Raw genomic sequence first — 19,008 nt, 5'->3', positions numbered from 1 at the left:
TACACCGAGTTCTACATATTGTCGCATGGCGTATGGCCGACTACTGTGCCATGTCAGTGCACGTTAAAGAACCCCAGGTGGTCGAAATTTCCGGAGCCCTTCACTACGGCGTCCCTCATAGCCTGAGTGGCTTTGGGACGATAAACCCCAATATACCAAACCTAAAGTGAACCGCTCGACAGATTGGATTGGATTGGAGATACTTTATTGATCTAAAAGATCAATGGAGCGGGATGAATGGTCCCCTAACGGAGGGCGACCTTTCCCACCCAGTACGCAAGCTTGGCTTGCGTGTTCTTGTCAGGCTCCCTCAGGATAAGCGCCGCCTGTACTTCATACTAGCACTCCTAGGTGGCGCGACTATCTGTCAGTACCAAACATTGGCTGCAGGAGACAATGACACCATATTGAAGCCTATAGTTCAACGCCATGCACATGGACATGCACAGCTAAACATAACCACTTAAAGTCGCCTAACGCGGAGCTGCGCTTTAGTGGGAAGTGACGCTGGCCAGCGGTACCATGGAAGACCAGGAGGCGCAACGCCAAAGCGTAAGAGGGAGCTGCTGGAGTCTTGTATAGAGGACCCCACATACACAATCCGCTCCGGTCTCCTTTTATACAATAAAAGTTTATTTTCTCTCTCTTTCTCTTCAAAGCCTGCTATCATGAAAGGGCTTTGGTGCTGAGCGGATAGGGAGGCAATTTTGCGGCAGTCCTGAAGCCCCCAAGGTCAGAACGCAGAGAACGTCCACCTGCACCCTCTGGCCATTCAGAGCTCCAAGCTCAGGACAGTAGATGGGTACAGAAAAGGATGGTGCGGTTTCGAGGCTGTTGGTCACCCGTATATCCTAAAATTCGCACTTTCAACCAATGTACCGACCTTCATAACACGTTGGCTCAGAACACACAAGTAATCCTCTCTGAAGGTCTGTTTACCGAACGACACTGGTAGAGTACAAAATATTCTTCTCAGGCCTTGAAGCAGCCACCAGGCGCACTAAAACACCTCTACGTACTGTATATACACTATGTGCCTATACTTACTGAAAATTGAAAATCAACAAGGGAGCCTAAATAAGGATGTCGCGTTCATCGAAATTAAACTTTCACACGGCGCCCTTTCCTTGTTGTTTTCTATCGAGAAAACGTGCCAACGACAGCGCGTTGCTGTCACAAATAGCGGCTGCTATGCTTATGCTTCACGCATTCCAATATCTTGCACCGATAAGTGGAAATTTGGGACACAGAGACGACTGATAACTCCACATGACTCCGATATATTCGACTAATAATCGACATCACCCTCAAGAAGAACTCTAGTTTGGGCTAGTTGGTTCATGATTCAGGAGGAAAACGGCGCAAGAAAACGTGGACAAAAGAGAGACAAACACGACAGGACCAGCGCCAACTTGCAACTTAATTTTATTTCGCGCCAAACCCGCCGTTATGTAAGCCAACACGCCGTAACATCCATGTAATCACACACACGCAGTAGAACAAGTCTCCTTTTCAAGCAGTAGGAAACGACTCGGGACTGGCATGTAGACACGGCGATGAGGTTGACACACGCAATGGCTTGTTCGGTGCGAGAGTTCGGTGCGGTACTGCGTGTGCGTGATTACACGGATGTTACGGCGTGTTGGCTTACATAAAGGCGGGTTTGGCGCGAAATAAAATTCAGTTGCGAGTTGGCGCTGGTCCTGTCGTGTTTGTCTCTCTCTTGTCCACGTTTTTTTGCGCCGTTTTCCTCCTGAGACACCACCTTCAGATGACAAAACCAACCGAAATACAGGGGACCAATTTCTCACACTTAATAGTGTAGGAACATTTCAGCGCAAGCGAAAAAGAGGAGCAGATAAAAAGAACGACAGTCTAAAGCCCCTTTTCCGTGTTAGCAAAGCACATTAGACGGAAACGCTTTGCGGCCCTACGCCAGTGCATGCAATAGCCTCTTACCTCGTCCTAATCGCCAACGCGCTTTACCACGATACGTTGTAAATGAAACGCTGGAAGCGAGTACTCGCTGAAAGGCTATATTATAACCTACGTCACGGAGCGTAGCCCAAACTGCACGCCGGACGGCTGCCGGCTCATGAACGGAAGCAATCAAAGGCCGGAGAGCAGCGAAGGAGCTTGACTTTAATTGTCGGTCTAGGAGAAGGCCGCTAATGATATACGAGCGCACGCCAAGATGGAAGACACACACATGCGGGCCGGAGAAGCCGAATGAAAAGCTTACGCGCGCCTCGTGAACCATTCCGCGCGATGGTACGAAGGGAAGAAGGAAAAGGAGGGCGAGAGAGAGGTTCTGGATTGGAAACCAGATGACGAGAGGCGCCCTCTCTGTTTTTAAAGGTGAAACAATGGGTAGTACCTCAACGAAAGCGAGTACGCGCGCACGCTCACACACATGCACATGGTGAGGAAATGCATCCAGCGCGCGCTATGAGGTGCGTCCAGCCCTTTGAGGATGCGTCCAGTCGTGACCTCCATAAAACTTTTCTCCCCTCATACGAGCAGTGCGAGGCGCTGAGTAGTTGCAGCAGCTAAACGAGCAGTCAGTAACCAAACGCCAGCGGCGCCGGAGCATTGTTTGAGCCCCCCCCCCCCCCCTTTCCCCTCGTCAAAAGGTCGTAAAATGTCGCGTGATCTCGCATGAGCAAGGCCGTGTACCGGACAGCGTTCGCTAGTTAGGGATTCATTTACGTCGGCGCGCTGGCATTTTTACGCCTGGGCGAGATTTATACTCAAGCCTGTTCGTCGTAGGGATGGAGATATTGTACACGCGCTTCCTACGCCGCCCCCACGAATGAGTGAAGACAACAGCGCAAAAATGGCCTTTGTAACTGGCTGGTGGTATAAGGTTAACATTGATAATTCCTCTCTATACGTTTCCTGTAACTAACGAGCAACGCCGCCAAAGAAGACCCTTCCTACACTTGGTTTTTATACGCTCGCACATACCGAGTGTACATATACGCACTTCGCTATCTGTTCCAAGTGGGGAACAGGAAGCTCTGAAGAAACAGAGGAAGCGATAATGAACGCCATACAAGTTAGAACCTTGAAAAAACAAGTACTTTCATTTGCGACAGATGTCCATGTACCGGAAATTGTTACATTTGGGATTCCATTCCATCTACCGTACAATGTTCTCCCAACTTCGGTTTTCGTGGCAACCTGTGGAGTACCGACCTGTCAGACAGCATAAGACGGGTACGGAGTGAAGAGCCAGGGAATTAACTGCCGCAGTACGGAATGTTTGTAGGAATAACGTAGCAGAGGATAGCGCAAAACGTGACTAATTGTATGTCATTCCTAGTTCAAAAACACAACTTAGAATGTTCTCTCAACAAAATTCGGTGCAGTACTTTGGGACTTGAGCGTATAGTAAAAATATAAATTCTTGTCGTAACGACATGAATTCACATAGTGCTGCGCCGTCGCCTGTCGTCACGACGGAGATGCTCTGTCGCAGCAGCATCGCAACAGCACAGATAATTCGATCGTCACCACTGGGCGGCAAAAACTTTGAGTCGAGTTTTGGGACCGAATCTGCGTTAATTTCCGCTGTGTTGGGGTTGACGCCTTTGTCTTGCTATGGACTGAAACTCGTATGGTTATGATGAGAATGGCGATGATGATGATTCCTCAACAACCCCCCTTGCGTTCCGGCAAAGTTAAGAGTGTGATACGTGGCGGAGACTTGGCCTTCGTGAAGCTTTGTTGGCGGATAAGAAGGTGTCAGACGGAGTACACAGCCGTATTTCATAGGGCGGGAAAATAAGCTGCTGTGTTCATTTGAGGGTCCGGTGTCGCAAAAGGTTAGGCGAGCGTTCGCAACAACAAACCACTGCTTTCTGACCACTACGCTTGCTGCGTCTCCTTCCCAGAAGCGCGGGAGAAGAGAACACTGCCGCCAAGGCCTGCTTCTCAGTGAGTGCCCTTTCACTCAGAGCGACAGGACAGCAGGAGGGCTCAACAACAGATGTGTGATACGGGTTAGAATGTCAGCGCAAGGGCAGCGCGGTCGAACTGGATTAGAGCGTCTGGCCAACGAAACTGGCGGCGTAGGTTATAAGTTAGGTGACTAAACCACTCAAGTATAGTCTAATACTGGTGTCGTAGCTACAACTCGGCTTGCGTGGTCGTGTCTACTCTAGGTGCTGCTGCTACCCCTTACAAAAAAAGTCTATACTTTGTCTATACAAGACAGTCTATAGATTGTCTAGAGACTTCTGTCTATGAAGTCTATAGACGGTCTATAGACAAGTCCTAGAGAACAGTCTATAGGCAATACAAATGCCGTAGACAGTCTATACACAATCTATAGATTTATGGCCATACACTTTAAGTATACTTTTGTCTATAGACTGTATATAGGCTATGAATAGACAAAAAGCAATATCTATAGGAACTCAATAGAGTCAACGAGAAGTCTATAGACCATTTTTATAAGAGATGGCCCCAGTTTCGGTCTCGCAAGTATGCAGTCGCTACAACGGCAAAAAAAAAAAAAAAATGTCATCTGCACTGCGCGAATGAAACCTGTAGTCTTGATGAAAGAATGCATTTCCCTGTCCCTGGATTACGAAATTATACGGACGTGAACAAAGTGGATATAATTGCCTGAAGCTAAGCGGTCTTTAGAAAATTAATTCTATGCAGAGGAGGGCCCCAAAACGCTAGCAGATGTCCTCACAAACGGTGAGTGGATTCAGTATAAGTAGTTGGGCCAGTCACGTGATAGAGTGCTTATTAAGGCGTTAGTCCATGATAATCTACACGGAGCACGGTTTCAGTTACTACTTGAAGCTCCTTCTCAGACAGGTTGTACAAAGAGGCGCTCTGTGGGCTTTAACAAGATCGTCCGTCAAGTCCTAACGCGCACGGCACTCAAACGGCACGTACGACCCCCTGAGAAGGAAAGAGGGATAGGATGCGAAACATAAAACAAGGAACGATGTGAACAGGGCAGAAAAAAAAAAAAACGGAAAGGGGGCCAGTAGGTCGCCTCCACCTCTGGGAGGATTCCTTGGAACACAAGTATAGGCATGGAAGAAAACACTAGGACAGTAAAAGTGACAGAGGGGAGAACGTTGACGAAGGCCGGAAGTAGTTCCCGCGGTTTCGGCTTCCGGTGTCGCGCGAGCGGGCGCCATTTCCGGTCGTCGCCCCAAAGAAGATCATTGCACATACGCGCCCTCGACGCCGAGGGTACGGAGGGAGAGGGGGGGGGGGGGGGAGGGGGGTGAGCAGGGTTGCGACATGGAGTGCTGCACCCAGCTAGGGGCGAAGGGAACCCGAGTCATCGAGGTTCCCCCAGCTGGACTAGGGCTCTCGGAGCCGAAACGTCGGAGGGCATGTGCGGGCCTGGGCGCTGAAAGTGTCAGCCGCTTGTCTGTAAAGGTATCCGACCAGACATGAGACGTACAGACGGGGACAACAGTCTCCGGACCACGTGTTCCTCAAACGAAGCTTATAACTCCATCAGACAGCGGCTGGAGACCGCACTTGTGGAGATGAAAGAACAAAAATTTAACTTCTACCTCCACAAGTGTGGTCTCCAGCCGCCGACTAATAGCAGAACTATCGGCTTCATTAGAGGAACACGTGGTCCGGAGACTTTTGTCTTCGACTGTACTAGCGTAGACGGATACCGCTGTACCAGACGCCGGCTGCGTACGCGCAGTGGCCCTGCCTGACAACGCCCCTGCCTCTGCGCATGCGCACGAGGCACCCTGTTGCGTCTCCGTTATGCTAAACGTCTACAGTTTACACGGTCGCATTTCCAGGCGCAGCCTTTAGCGTGTTACGTTAAGAAGCACGATGGATACAAATGTAAGCCCCCTTTACGAAAAAAAAAAAATGCGAGAACCTCAAAAATGGCTCACGAGTAGAAGGAAGTGAATTTCAATTTCCCCCTCACCCCTCAAAGAGGGTAATACAGCAAGAAGGAAAGAGAGGCCAGCCGAGCAACCGGGTGTATGTCGATCCGCTACCCTACATCGGGTGAGGGGATATAATTAGAGCGAAAGGAAAGTGAGAAGTGGAGGTACCCTTATAAAAATGGTCTATGACAGTCTATAGACTTCCTTTGGCTCTATTGACTTCCTATAGATATTGCTTTTTGTCTATTCATTCTCTATAGACTGTCTATAGACAAAATACTGCTAAAAGTGTATGGCCATAAGTCTATAGACTGTCTATAGACTTTATAGACAGAAGCCTATAGACACTCTATAGACTGTCTAAAACTTTTTTTGTAAGGGTAGTCATGTAAATGGAACGTGTACACGGTTATTGATCCCTTGAAGATGTCCACAGTGTGTGTTACAGAACGGCGGTCAAGCCTACGGCTCTCAAATAGGTACGCTAACTAACGCGTTAGCATTAGTGTTGCCCTCGGACTAAGCAGCCGCTGTCGCTGACGGGTTCAGACCGTGCGAGCCGGTGGCGTGATCCAGTTCGTTAATCAGCGTGTGACACGACGTAACCACGCTCCACTCTCCCTTCTTCGTTTTCCATCTCCCACTTTTCCTTTTCCACCCTCCTCTCCTCTGTCCATTCAGCCACTTACAAACCAAAACTTCAGGAGGACGGACGGGCACGTCTTTCCGACATGGGAGTTTTAATTAACGCATAAAAAAAACAACTGAAAACGAAGGTATGCAAGCAGACAGATGCCCCCCCCCCCCCCCCCCATCCCTTCCCCTTGGGATCAATGTTTCCAGCAGATGGCTATCCTCCGTAGTATAACCTAAACATCGTTCGCTTTTCTTCGTAACCGTAAACCGTAACTTTAATCTCGTGCGCCAGCCTGGCAAACGCGACAAACCACCTCACGACCGACAAATGCGGCTTCCAGACGACAACACGGCAAGGACCACCCGTATAACAGACAACTCTTTTCGTCTTCCTGAGCCATGCCAGCGTATCCTGCCTTCGCACATAGTCGACAAGGAGGAAGAGGAAACCAAAAACAAAAGAAGCGATAGAGGAGAGAAGAGCATTGTTTTCGATAAGCTGGCAACTGTCACGAGTGTCGGGAGAGGGGACTTACGCGAGCTGAAGACGAGCTTGGTGCGCAAGATCCCCCCCCCCCCCCCCCCCCCTTTGCCTCTTGACGTCCCCATTACAGAAGGCGGACCCAGCAAACACCATCGCGGACGTGAAAGGGGAACGTGGCTTTGTTTACCGCTCGACGCGTCTGTCACTCAGCTAGGCGCCAGAGGTGGCGGACTAAAGCCATCGAAAACAAAAGAAAAAGCAGAAACAAGTAGAAATTAGTGCAACCAGGATTCCTGTCATTCTAAATGGAGACGAACGGACAGCGACACCGGCGCTATGGCAATGCATCCTAGAAAGCAGTGCAATGGAGACGGGGAGAGAGACAAAGTGCCTTGAGTTAAATACTTTTCCTCTGTGCCCGCGTAAGTTCAAGGATTTTTCAGAAAGTTTTCAATGGAGGCAAATCAGGTTCGACCGAAGCTTTACTTGACTAATTAAGCTCGTGCAGGTGGCCTGAAAACAACGACGGGACCATTAAGGGGCTTAGCGGCGTCTCGTTGACGGGCACATGCGAAGGCGGTGTGCATGCGGCGCTAACTAAGACTCCCCCACGCTGAATCGAGCAGGCGAACCAACAGCGTTGCTTAATTGTATGGCGTCCAAACTCGTGCGCACCAGTTTCTCTACAATTCAAGTCAAACGTCCACCAGTCATTGTGCCACAGCAGGGGAAAAACGCGGGATAAACGCGAAGTTGCACCGGTAAGCAATATACGCTACAGCCTGTATATGTGCGCGCTTTAAGTGAATTCATCTGAATTAGAGAGAATTCTTCTTCTGAAGAAAAAAGAAACAGCATCGCCATCTACAGAGCAGCGGAAGAATTTAACACGAACCAGTTCTTTTAAAGCCTGCGCCAGCAGCCTGTTACAGAGCACTGTGTGCAAGCGTCGGGCTTGCATAGCTATATTGAAGGCATGCTGAAAAGAGAACAATAGAGGGGGCTACACATACAAATAAAGAAAGGAAATCTTCACAACAGCGGGGGATCTCCGCGTTACACGGAAGTGGCTCGGACCCTGCATGTATATTAGGGGGAAGGGGGGCTTTCTCCTGTGTTTATAGCTTGGCGTGTATAGGACGCGCTTGGAAGAGTGTTTGGGTGGCTGAGAAACAAACAGCGAACTGTATACGAGGGAAAGAGGTTCGCTAAGAGGATTTTCGAGGGGCGCTCTAAGTGATTAGCAACTAACGAAGGCCTCTTGTTTTGCGGGCCGCGAGGGGAAGGGGAGTTCGGCGAGCGGGCAGAGGCAAACTTCCGTCTAATTAACGCAGCCCTGCAGACCGGCTTCCTACAGACCCGGGGCCTGCACCTTTGACACGGCCGTGTTGCTCCGGATTTACGGGGGATTCGTCGAAGGCGAGATTTGCGCGCCTGCCCCCTTGATGCATGCGTAAACAGGCCAACATGCAGAACATGTAGTACAGCGCTGCGCTGCGCCACGCTGCGCTACGGGAGCAACGCTATCGACGGTGGGCGCTAGCGCTTCGTGTGTTCGTTACGAGAAGCTCTCAAAGTAAGCTCGAAGAAGGATTAAGCGCGCGCATAAAATCGACGTGGTAAGCTGACTGACAGCCTGTCGGGTGAAGCGAAAACTTAGTGCGCCGGTATTTGCTGACCCGGTGGATAACGACGAGCTTGCGCCGACTTCAAAACACGCTGCAAAACGGATCTCCGCTTCGTCGGCCGCCGACTGCATACAAGCGAATTTTCGTGGCCCTTTCTTTGCACGCATGTTAAACGTGACCAACTATGTCTGTTACCGAACAACAAACCAAAAATCATATGAAACGGGTCGCCACTATGCGGACAGTAATGAGTTAATGCTCCGTGAAAGTGAAAAATAATTCAGGAGTGCGCACTCAGCAACGATGTTTGAGCGCTATGTTTTTGACCCTCGCCCCAATACGTATAAAGTCAAGAAGACCTGAAGATCCCGCGCTTTTGCCCCCCACGCTCGGTTCCTATCCTTCCCGAAAACTCAGGAGTGCGGTCTCAAAGGCTTTGAGCTTTTGAACGCTAACAGTGCTCAGCATCGAGCCCTGTTTGCGTTCATCCACGAAACCAGCCTGTATACCTTTTCTTCAATACACGGCAAGGGGCGAATTCGCGCCGCAAAAAAAGAAAATTTCTGTCATGGAAGGCACGTAAGGCGCTGACCGTTCACAAGCGCACTGTTGCGGGCTAGTTGGTTCGACATCGCACAAAGTAACAGCGCGGATACGGGACGATGAAGGTGATCGACACAGGCGTAACCTGAAGTTTATCTGAAGGTGCAGGTACGAAGGTGTCTTATTGACCTCTTTTACACCTGTCACTCATCCCACAGTTTTAAAACTGTCACGACTTGTTGAATTTTATCGATTTTATGAATTCGATAACTTTTATTCAGCCCTTTAACACTGCCCTTGACGTTGACACAGCTGATTACCTAAGACTATACATATTGTGTGTGCACCTTCGAGTAAACTTCAGCAGTTCGTCAGCGCCTCAGCGGTTCGCCTTCATCGTCCTGTGTCTGTGACAGTGAATAGTACAGTTGGAGCACTGCGCAGTACTGTCGCGTCAACATAGTGGACACCGCGAAGTCGTCTTTAACGTTCCACTGCCTCATAATGCATCAAAGCACACAGGGCGGAAGTAACTCCAGTAATTTGCGACTGAGCACGCCGTATCCTGGATCCACTGCTTCGCCGTAGCGCATATACTTCGAAACACGCATGCGAAGTGGCGACTGAGTGCTGTTTCGGATACCGGGTCCGCTCTCCGCATTCGCAGCCATTCCGCGCAGTGGAAGAGGACTCACCGAGTTGCTGAATTTGGGGAACTGCCACGCACCGCCCGCGACTGCTCGTCGGTACGGACTGTGACCGTCGACGACACTGTCGTCTCCGGGGCCAGGTTCGATGTCCTCCATGCCGTATCCCTGCGCATACAACACGTCACACTCCTTAAAAACATGGCTAACAATAATTACAATACAAGTAATAGTTTAAAAACAAAGAAGCCTTCAACGAAGCATTCACGGAGAAGCATTCAAGCAAACGAAAAGTGACCGCAGCAATGAACTAGAACAGTTATAGTTTCCGAACAAGAACGAGTACAATTATGAGCAGGTAGAAAACATGGTTAAAAATAACTATAATACAAATAATACTAAAAAAACCAACAGGCATTCAACGAAGCATTCACGGAGAAGCATTCAAGCAAACTAAAGGTGACCGCAGCATAAACTAGAGGAGTTATAGTTTCCGCACAAGAACGAGTACAATTATGAGCAGGGTGTGTTGCTGGGCAAGTTGGTTTGACATCCTGAACATGCAGCGCTGACAGACGAGGGACGAAGGAGAGACGAGACGCCCCTGTGTCTCGTCTCTCCTTCGACAGCGTCTCTCCTTCGACAGCGTCTCTCCTTCGACAGCGTCTCTCCTTCGACAGCGTCTCTCCTTCGACAGCGTCTCTCCTTCGACAGCGTCTCTCCTTCGACAGAGAGACAGCGCCCTGTGTGTCTAGTCTCTCCTTCGTCCCTCGACTGTCAGCGCTGCATGTTCAGGAGTACAATTATCTTTTCTGCATTACAGTTCGAAATAATTTACGATTAATGCTTCCCTTGAACAAAAGTGTTCATCGAAAGGGTAAAAGTATGCACTTTTTGATCATAACTATATAGTAACCGTCGGTTGAATGCTCATGATGAATTCCCTTTCGTGCTGCCATGCTATCTCCGAAGAAGGCACGTCAAAGTCATATGACAAACACGTAGAATCGAATTTGCATTCTGCAGAAGATGACATGGTTGGATACTTGGAGCGGCCGATATTAGACGTGGTGTAACTGCAACCAGCATTGCAAGTGTTATTTTGTACTCCAAGTAAAACGAATAACAGATAAACGGACATAAAGCTAAGTAGAAACAACGGAAGATGACGACAGGAGTATTTTCACTGGCTACACAGCTCTGTCTAAAGAGGAGGGAGGAATAAACGCTGCAGAGAAAAGAAGGCGGTAACCCGCAAAAGACTGACACGAGATCGCATCTTAAGGACTGGAAACGCCTTCTGAGTACACCAGCAAGTAGTCGAACTGCGCGATTTGTAGACCGCCACCACAGTTTTCCACAAAGCCAAGGTTCTGAAAACAAAGTGCTATGAACGCAGAAACGCGCTTTATGCTGATGACTCACACTTGCAGTCACGTAATAACGCCGTTAACTCCGTCCTCGCCGCAGACGGTATTGAACGCATTTTATTGCTGCCGTACACGGTGCGGCACATTAAGTAGCGAAAATATAAAGAGCGCCTTTTAGGCCAGAGTAAGCAGGTGGGCGTAACAGTTTTTATTGTCTACTTAGAAGGACCACGCTACCTAGATATGGGCCCAGCTCCAAGCCGAACGTTACGTTTTAATTCGATTTGGGCTTAATAAGCAAAAACGCGAAGGCCAGATCACTGCGGACTGGCTGGAAACAGCGGCCATTAAAATAACGCACAAAAAGTAAAAAAAAAAGAATTAGACGCAAAGCGGACAAGCGCTCCGGGTTTGTTAAATGAACCTTTCCTTATACAGGTTTAGGAAAAGGGCCGCGCTTATAAAACTCGTAACACAATATCATCTCTCCGATGCTTCTAGGAGCACGCCGGGTGGTAAAACAGGCAAGGAAACGCCCGATGTGAAAAGGAAAAGATAAACATTGCGTAAAGCATGCAGGTGGACTTTTGGAACGTCCGCACGTGCGCCCGGAGCGATACTGTACAACCACGCCCCCAGACCACTTTCCGAATCCACCGGCGGCTACAATAGCGCACGTCTAAACGCATTTGGGTGCTGTCATCGGAGAGCGCATCTTTCCGGAGTTAGAAAACGTAATTTGCGTCGAAATCGAATTACTCCATTCACATGCGCCGCAGCCTCCGGCATCGTAACAGGAGTTTGCAAGCCGGGCATTATTTATTACGCTATACGCGTGTTTGTTTCTGCCAGCGTAATATACTGCGCATACGCTGCATCTAGATAGCGGGAAATTTAATCGGAGCCGACAGGTGCGGCCAGGGATTGGAAGCTTTTGAGATAACGTTGGAAAAAAAAAAAAAAAACGTTGTAACGTTGTAAGAGATGTTAGCGAGACAAGGGAAAAGTGGATGGGAATTCATTTAGGGGAAGCACTTTGTTAAAGAGTACGCTACAGTGTATTAAATGAACACAGTGGCGACCAAGACGCGGAAATGTAATTAGGGAGACCGGCAGCCAGATGAAACGGCGAGTAAGGAAATTTGCTGGACTAAAGCGGCCACTGTTACAGAAAACAAGAAGGATCACGTCCAGGCTTCCTCGACAATAGGGCGCCTCGATGCATCGAAACGACGCCTCTAGGCACGCCATTGATGATGATCATCATCATCCTAGTGTCATATCCTTTACAACAGGTGACATCGCCAACTGTCGCCATCTGTCGGTCGCCAGAAGCGAACATCGCGTAACTCAATGGGAATATTTTCATTAATAGGCTGTAGCTGATGGAAAATTAAAGAGTGCGATGAGATGTTGGGCGTAGATATTGATGATACTGGTGGCCTACTCTATCTACGCGCTGCAGAGTCTGGCTTATAAAGCGCTTCCTTCTATCCCACCAACTACTTCTCACGGTGATAGGAAATCAGTGTTGTGTTGTAAACATTCAAAATTCCCGCGGTGAATTCTGATGTTGAGTGCCGTGCTGGCAGCCGCGTGAACGAGAAGCGTTCGTCCAGATCTTATGGCGTTGCAGAGGTCAATGACAGAGGCCTTTCTCCTGCACTGAACTCAAATAGACTTATGGTGAGGATCGTTAAATGTTTTTACTGCCTGCGTAAGGCCCTCTGTAATCAGTATGCGTACTGCGTACAATAACAACAGACCCCGTAACCAAAGGCATCAGTACGGGTTAGCCTAAAGCGATGAAAGTTCCCCGTGGCACCTTGAATATTTGTTGGGATTGAAAAATAAGCCAAAATACAGTGAGTATTTAAACGCCGCTCTTTGCACGAATACAAGGCAGTGCCACAATAAAATGAAAATTATCAGGCAAGTTCTGCGCGAACTTCACATTGTCAGATGACTGAAGTAGCAATGTACAGATTACACCTGTAATGCCAACACATGCCGGTTACAACCGGGAACTGTTCATAACAGTGCACAGTATACACAGATGTCCCAGTTCAGTGTGCCTCCGTGTATGCACACAGTCCACACGGTACGTTACCAGGCGACCACCGTCGTGCGATACCAAATATAACACTAAAAATTGCAGAGAGTTCTCAAATGTTGCACGAATTGCGGCTATGTAGGCTGGCAACGCTGTTAATTGAGATACCCGCTGATTAGATGCCCATTACAGTATGCTTTAACGGTCGCTTCAGTGTTTATTTACGCGTGCATAAATTAGGGGGTAATGTGCATGCATCCGAGTGTTGCATTGTTTCGTCCATTCTTCCTGTCTGGACTCAAGCATAGCTTACAGGACTTATTTGAATGTATTGATGTACAATAACGTTATTCTAAGGTTTCTGGTGCCGCATTACGTAATTCTTTTCTTTTTTTTTATAAATCTGGGTTTGTGAAGTTTCGCTTGCTGCCGGTGTATGCCATGACCAGGGGCATGAATCTAGAAACGCCTTCCTTTCTTACAAAAACAGTTTTAGACAGTCTATAGAGTGTCTATAGACTTCTGTCTATAAAGTCCATAGAAAAAGTCTATAAAGTCCATAGACAAAAGTCTATAAGCAATACAAATGCCATAGACAGTCTATAGACAATCTATAGATTTATGGCGATACACTTTTAGTAGATTTTTATCTATAGACAGTCTGTAGACTATGAATAGACAAAAAGCAATATCTATAGGAAGTCAATAGAGTCAATAAAAAGTCTATAGAAAGGCGAGCTTTATGTCCATGCGCCAAAAACCTTCGAGATACGTTGAATAAAGCCGAATCAAATTCAAAGCTGAACGCGGACAGGGCGACAGAGAAGCGCCTCACAAGCATACGCACGTATCTGCAAAGGAGCCCAAGAGTTCAACGTGCCGTAAATGCCACACTAAAATGTTGCAGCTCCGGCACGAGTTCCGAGAACCGAAACTCAGAATTTGGAGCACCAGAACGCCGGTCGGCGTTGCACCAGAGACACAGCCGCCCCGAAATAATCGACGGAGAAACAAATAAAGGCAGCAAAAGATTTCCATCAAAAGATTCACCACCAAAGTGTACGGGGTGCATAAGATACAGCGCCGCGGAGAGCCCATTTTTCATCCTTTTCCAGACCGAGCTTTGCTTTGCACCTTGTATGCGTTTGGTTCATTCCACTGGGCGAAAAACACATAAGGGTCTGTCGTCCACCAGGTTTCTTTCTCTTGAAGGGATTCGAGAAGGGGGGGGGGGGGGGGGGAGGTGAAGCGGAGGGGGCATTGCGGAGCTGTCTAAAAAATTCAGCGTCGTTCCATTATGTATAAAGCAGACCCGGAGCTTCGGGATATATTAAACAGCATCATACGGTCTCCCTCCCCAACGAATAAAAAAGAATGGAGAGCTCTCAAGCGAAGACTCGCTCAGAAAGGACCATGCCGCGATTTTCAGGCGTTCCTTTTTGCTTGATTCGCTTTTTCGCTGTTTCCCCATCATCTATATTGATTATTCCGAGCGATATTTTTTTTTTCCTGCTTAATCGCGCTGCGTGTGAAACGAACAAAAATAATGCGCGTCCTCGCACAAACCGAAACACCTCTTTTTTCTCTTTGGAGTAGCAGTCACAAATAACGCCGCTTGGAAAAGGCACGAACCGAGAAAAGACGATGAAAGGAATTACATAACATGCAAGCCCGAATTTCGAGCCTCTGGGCCAGCGTACGGTCTGCATCCAGAGGTATATCTACGCTCGAGTTGGAAGCTGCTCAAGGGAGTCAGCCGCCTTTTCTGTGGATTAATTGAGAGTGAGTATGAATTTGTGTGAGCGAGTGTGAGTGAGTGATTATGGCATGGCATGGTATGGTATGGTACGGTACAGTAGGGTGCGGTAAGATACGGTACAGTAGGGTGCGGTAAGATACGGCACACGAGTGCCTAAAGTCTGGCTTCACCGAAAGAGGTCTTTAGTGATTCGAGCACGGGTGGAGAGGGAAATAAAGAGGAAGCGAGAGAGAGCGGCTGGCGGCTTGTTTTACAAGTAGTTTCATATAAAGGGAAGAAATGATTTTTGCAGGTCGTTGTTTGCTTAACTGATGGCACAGACCTGAAACAAACGATCCCCACGCTGTACCAGTGTGCTCGTCATGGTTGTTTGTTGTTGTGATGTACCCTTGGAGCTGAGTGGCCAGCTCTAGACTGACTCGTGGTGTGAGGGCACGGGATTCCCTTTTTCTTCCAGCCTTTGTGTACTGCTGCCGACTACGTATTTTTCTCCGTCTCGGGTTTTAGAAAACATTTTAGTGATGCTTACTAAAAATCAGTGAAAGTTTCGAAACGTAGAAAAAAAAAGACGTTACGACCACCACTGACAAGAATAAAAAAATGGTTGCCGCTCCGGATTCATATGCAGTTCATACATTCTAGCACGGGGGGTCTGCATCCCTTGTCGGTACTGGTATGTGTGTGTGTGGAAGGGGGGGGGGGGGTATGAGCACCCCGAGATCGCCGTGACTTTAAGGCCTGCGGTATGGTACGATATGGAACGGTGCGGTACGCTATGGAACGGTGCGGTACGCTATGGAACGGTGTGGTACGCTATGGAACGGTGCGGTACGCTATGGAACGGTGCGGTACGCTATGGAACGGTGCGGTACGCTATGGTATCGTATGGTATGCTATGGTATGGTATGGTATGGTATGGTATGGTATGGTATGGTTGGTGTATGGGCTTAACGTCCCAAAGCGACTAAGGCTATGAGAGACGCCGTAGTGGAGGGCTCCGGAAATTTCGACCACCTGGGGTTCTTTAACGTGCACTGACATCGCACAGTACACGGGCCTCTAGAATTTCTCCTCCAAAGAAATTCTAGCCGCCGCGGCCGGGATCGAACCTGCGTCTTTTGGGTCAGCAGCCGAGCGCCATAACCACTGAGCCACAGCGACGGCACGTATGGTATGGTATGGTATGGTATGGTACGGTATGGTATGGTATGGTATGGTATGGTATGGTATGGTATGGTATGGTAAATTCAACACCCTGAAGCTGTTCGAGTGCTCTAATGGGGACGCCATAGTGGAGGGCGCCGAATTAATTTGAACCACCTGGACATTTTTTAAGATGCCGTGAAATTGCACTGAGATTGCTCGCTTCACTCACAGCATCACTCGCGAGCGATATATGAATGCATTTCACCCAAGCGTATCGCCTAGGCTACGGGCTATTTCTCTGCAAATAGTTATGGCCCACAGTGCGCTAGCTTTGTCACCACAACACAGCGTCCGCGGCTCCTTAAAAACCTCGGAGCTCTCTTATTCACACATCCCTCCACATCGAATAATTTAGCAGCCGAGAACGAAGTTAACTGACGAAGACAGCCAGCGAGAAGTAAATACCATTGGTCAATCAAGCTTCGGTATCTCGAATGAATAGCTCCGCGATCCCAGCCCTCTAATCACTGAGCTCAGCAACGTCAAACTCCTTTCACAACAGCGAAGAACGAAACTTAAGTTTCGCCAGCAGATAACTGCCACGCATGCAACGCCACATGTCGATGTCGGTTCCGTGCGTCGTCGCCCCGCTGGCAACAGGACCCCCCACGCAGATCCACGTCACAGAAAGCGCAAGACGTCCACAGACCGATGAAAGGCGCGCTGGTCGTGGGGTCCGTGCGAGTGGGACCACACCTCACCCCAGACGCACTGAAAACCACGAGCTTTAAAGAACAACAAAAAGGAGTGAGGAGGGAGAACGTCTTGTGCATAGGCAGACACACACAGCTCATTAGCATGCAGAGAACTACCCCGACGCGCGAGAACGTGCCTTCGCCACCTACGGCCATATAGTATAATTGCCGCCGCTCGGCAAGTGGGACACCACGTGGATTCCTGCCCGCCGAGGCGGCGACAGTGCAAGCAAGCACACACTGCTTGATAGCTCACTCACTCGCCCACTAACTGGATGACGCAGAGATATCCGCTCAGCGGTGTGCATTCCCAGCGAAATTCCCATTACACGCGCATACGATGAGGCTCGACAAAAAAAAAAAAAGCAAATCATTCAGCTCTCTCGGAGCGACAGCTACAGCGTCAGATTAATCAGGTGCCGCTGTATTCGCGAGGCACGCGTAAGACTGCTTCGCGATAATCAGAGACGCCAGTGAAGAGATCGAATGCGCGATATAGCTAACGATCAAACAGCAATAGCGCCTATGAAGCACGAACTTGTTTTACGTGCTAGCAGGTCCGTAAATTAGCTGACATGGTCTCTACAGCTTGCCGAGATCTGAGCGGTTTTATTGAGGCAAAGTACGGAGTGAGCTTTTGGGTTCGTGCACACGTGCGTGCTTGTGTGGGGGCAGATTTACTGATAGCAGTATATATAGTATATGCATCGAAGAGACACGTAGCATAGAGTGACGTGCAGCTGTGTTATTTGGATGCATCCGTGCTTCGCATTATTATCCATGCTGCGTCGCCGCGAACACGGACATCTTTATGCGCGCAAGCGGGAATTTAACGACTTTGTTTACAACGCTATGTCCGCTACCATTTCGTAAGCGCTGTTGCACTGCTCGGCTTACCCGTATCGCTCTTATTTCACAACGTACAGGCCCTCAGGCCGTCCGCATTCGCAGTATAGGTTGTTAAAGCTCGTTGCATACCATGTTCGACACAAGAACTTAAAAACATACACTGCTTTTCGGTAAGAAGTTCGTTTACGCAGTGAACAGCGGATTTTGAAGATGTATTTCAAAATAAGCAATGAGCAGGTAAAGATACGTGCTAGTGCATCGACAGTTAGAGGAATCGCACACAGTAAATGAGATCGCAAAGTGGTAGTGTCCCAATCAACCGCAAACAGTAGTAGCCCACAAAGGCTAAGGCGTCACTGAAAAAAAAGGGTAAAGTTCTTCCAACTAACGTACAGGTGCCGTCAGAAGTAAATGGAAGACAATATTAACAAAAAAAAAATTAATCATTGCCCTCCACCCCCCAATTCATTCATCCTTGAACACATATGTGAAGCCAAATTGTGATTGTGCGAATTGCACTGTGTACCAACAAACATGGGCCATTATGCTTTAGATTTAAAGAAATTCAATTTTTTCGACAAAGTCGCCTTCCATTTACTTTTGACGGCGAGTGTACATGTGGCTTTACTAAGTTTCGGAATACGTTCCTTCGTAAAGGTCCCAAAGCTAACAGAAAGGCAGTATTCACTTAACAACTCCACTAAGTGTTTCTGTTCACGGTGGTATCATTCTGGTCTTTTTGCTTTAGCCAAAGACAAATGCTATATTTTACAGCGCTCTAGCGCAACACTACAAAACGACCACAACAAGCAAAAGAAAGAAAAGAAAAAGATAGTATTTTGAAGTATTGGCTGCCGGGCTACTTGAATGACGTCTACTAAGCAAGCTGGCCCACGGGAGGAGCCAACTACTAATAAACTGCCTGAGAGCATACCTTTATCATCATCATCATCATACCCCCCTCCACCATCATCATCTTCACTCAAGGGCACCCACTGCGAGGGGAAAAAAAAATACTCTACCCGTGGCTACGATGTTGCAGCAAATTTCTTAATCTGGTAATCGCTCCTCCCGATTCTTTACCGACTGCGATAACGCCTTCCTTCCCCTGATATCTGCTCTAAAATTGTAACAGGCCGCCCGCGATCACGGTTCCAAGTATTATACGCCCAGCCCATGTGGACCTGTTCTGTTTATTACGCTGCTCTAATCACCCTCAGCAGTTTTATTGCGACGATTGCTAA

At 48.4% G+C, this 19,008-nt stretch overlaps 1 protein-coding gene across 4 annotated transcripts in view; it reads right to left on the bottom strand.

The window, feature by feature from the left end:
• Positions 1 to 19,008, bottom strand: part of LOC149332760 (homeobox protein Meis1-like) — a 410,486-nt gene that overhangs the window by 254,022 nt on the left and 137,456 nt on the right. For all 4 annotated transcript variants that reach the window (XM_089558348.1, XM_089558347.1, XM_089558350.1 and 1 more), the window contains exon 7: positions 9,881 to 10,000. In XM_089558348.1, the coding sequence (XP_089414474.1) occupies positions 9,881 to 10,000 (120 nt within the window). The remainder of the gene's footprint in view (positions 1 to 9,880; positions 10,001 to 19,008) is intronic.

Source organism: Amblyomma mixtum, chromosome 8 (assembly GCF_055824585.1).
Source record: "Amblyomma mixtum isolate Tamu chromosome 8, ASM5582458v1, whole genome shotgun sequence".
NCBI lineage: Eukaryota > Metazoa > Arthropoda > Arachnida > Ixodida > Ixodidae > Amblyomma > Amblyomma mixtum.
This window is presented reverse-complemented; position numbering and strand designations above follow the sequence as displayed.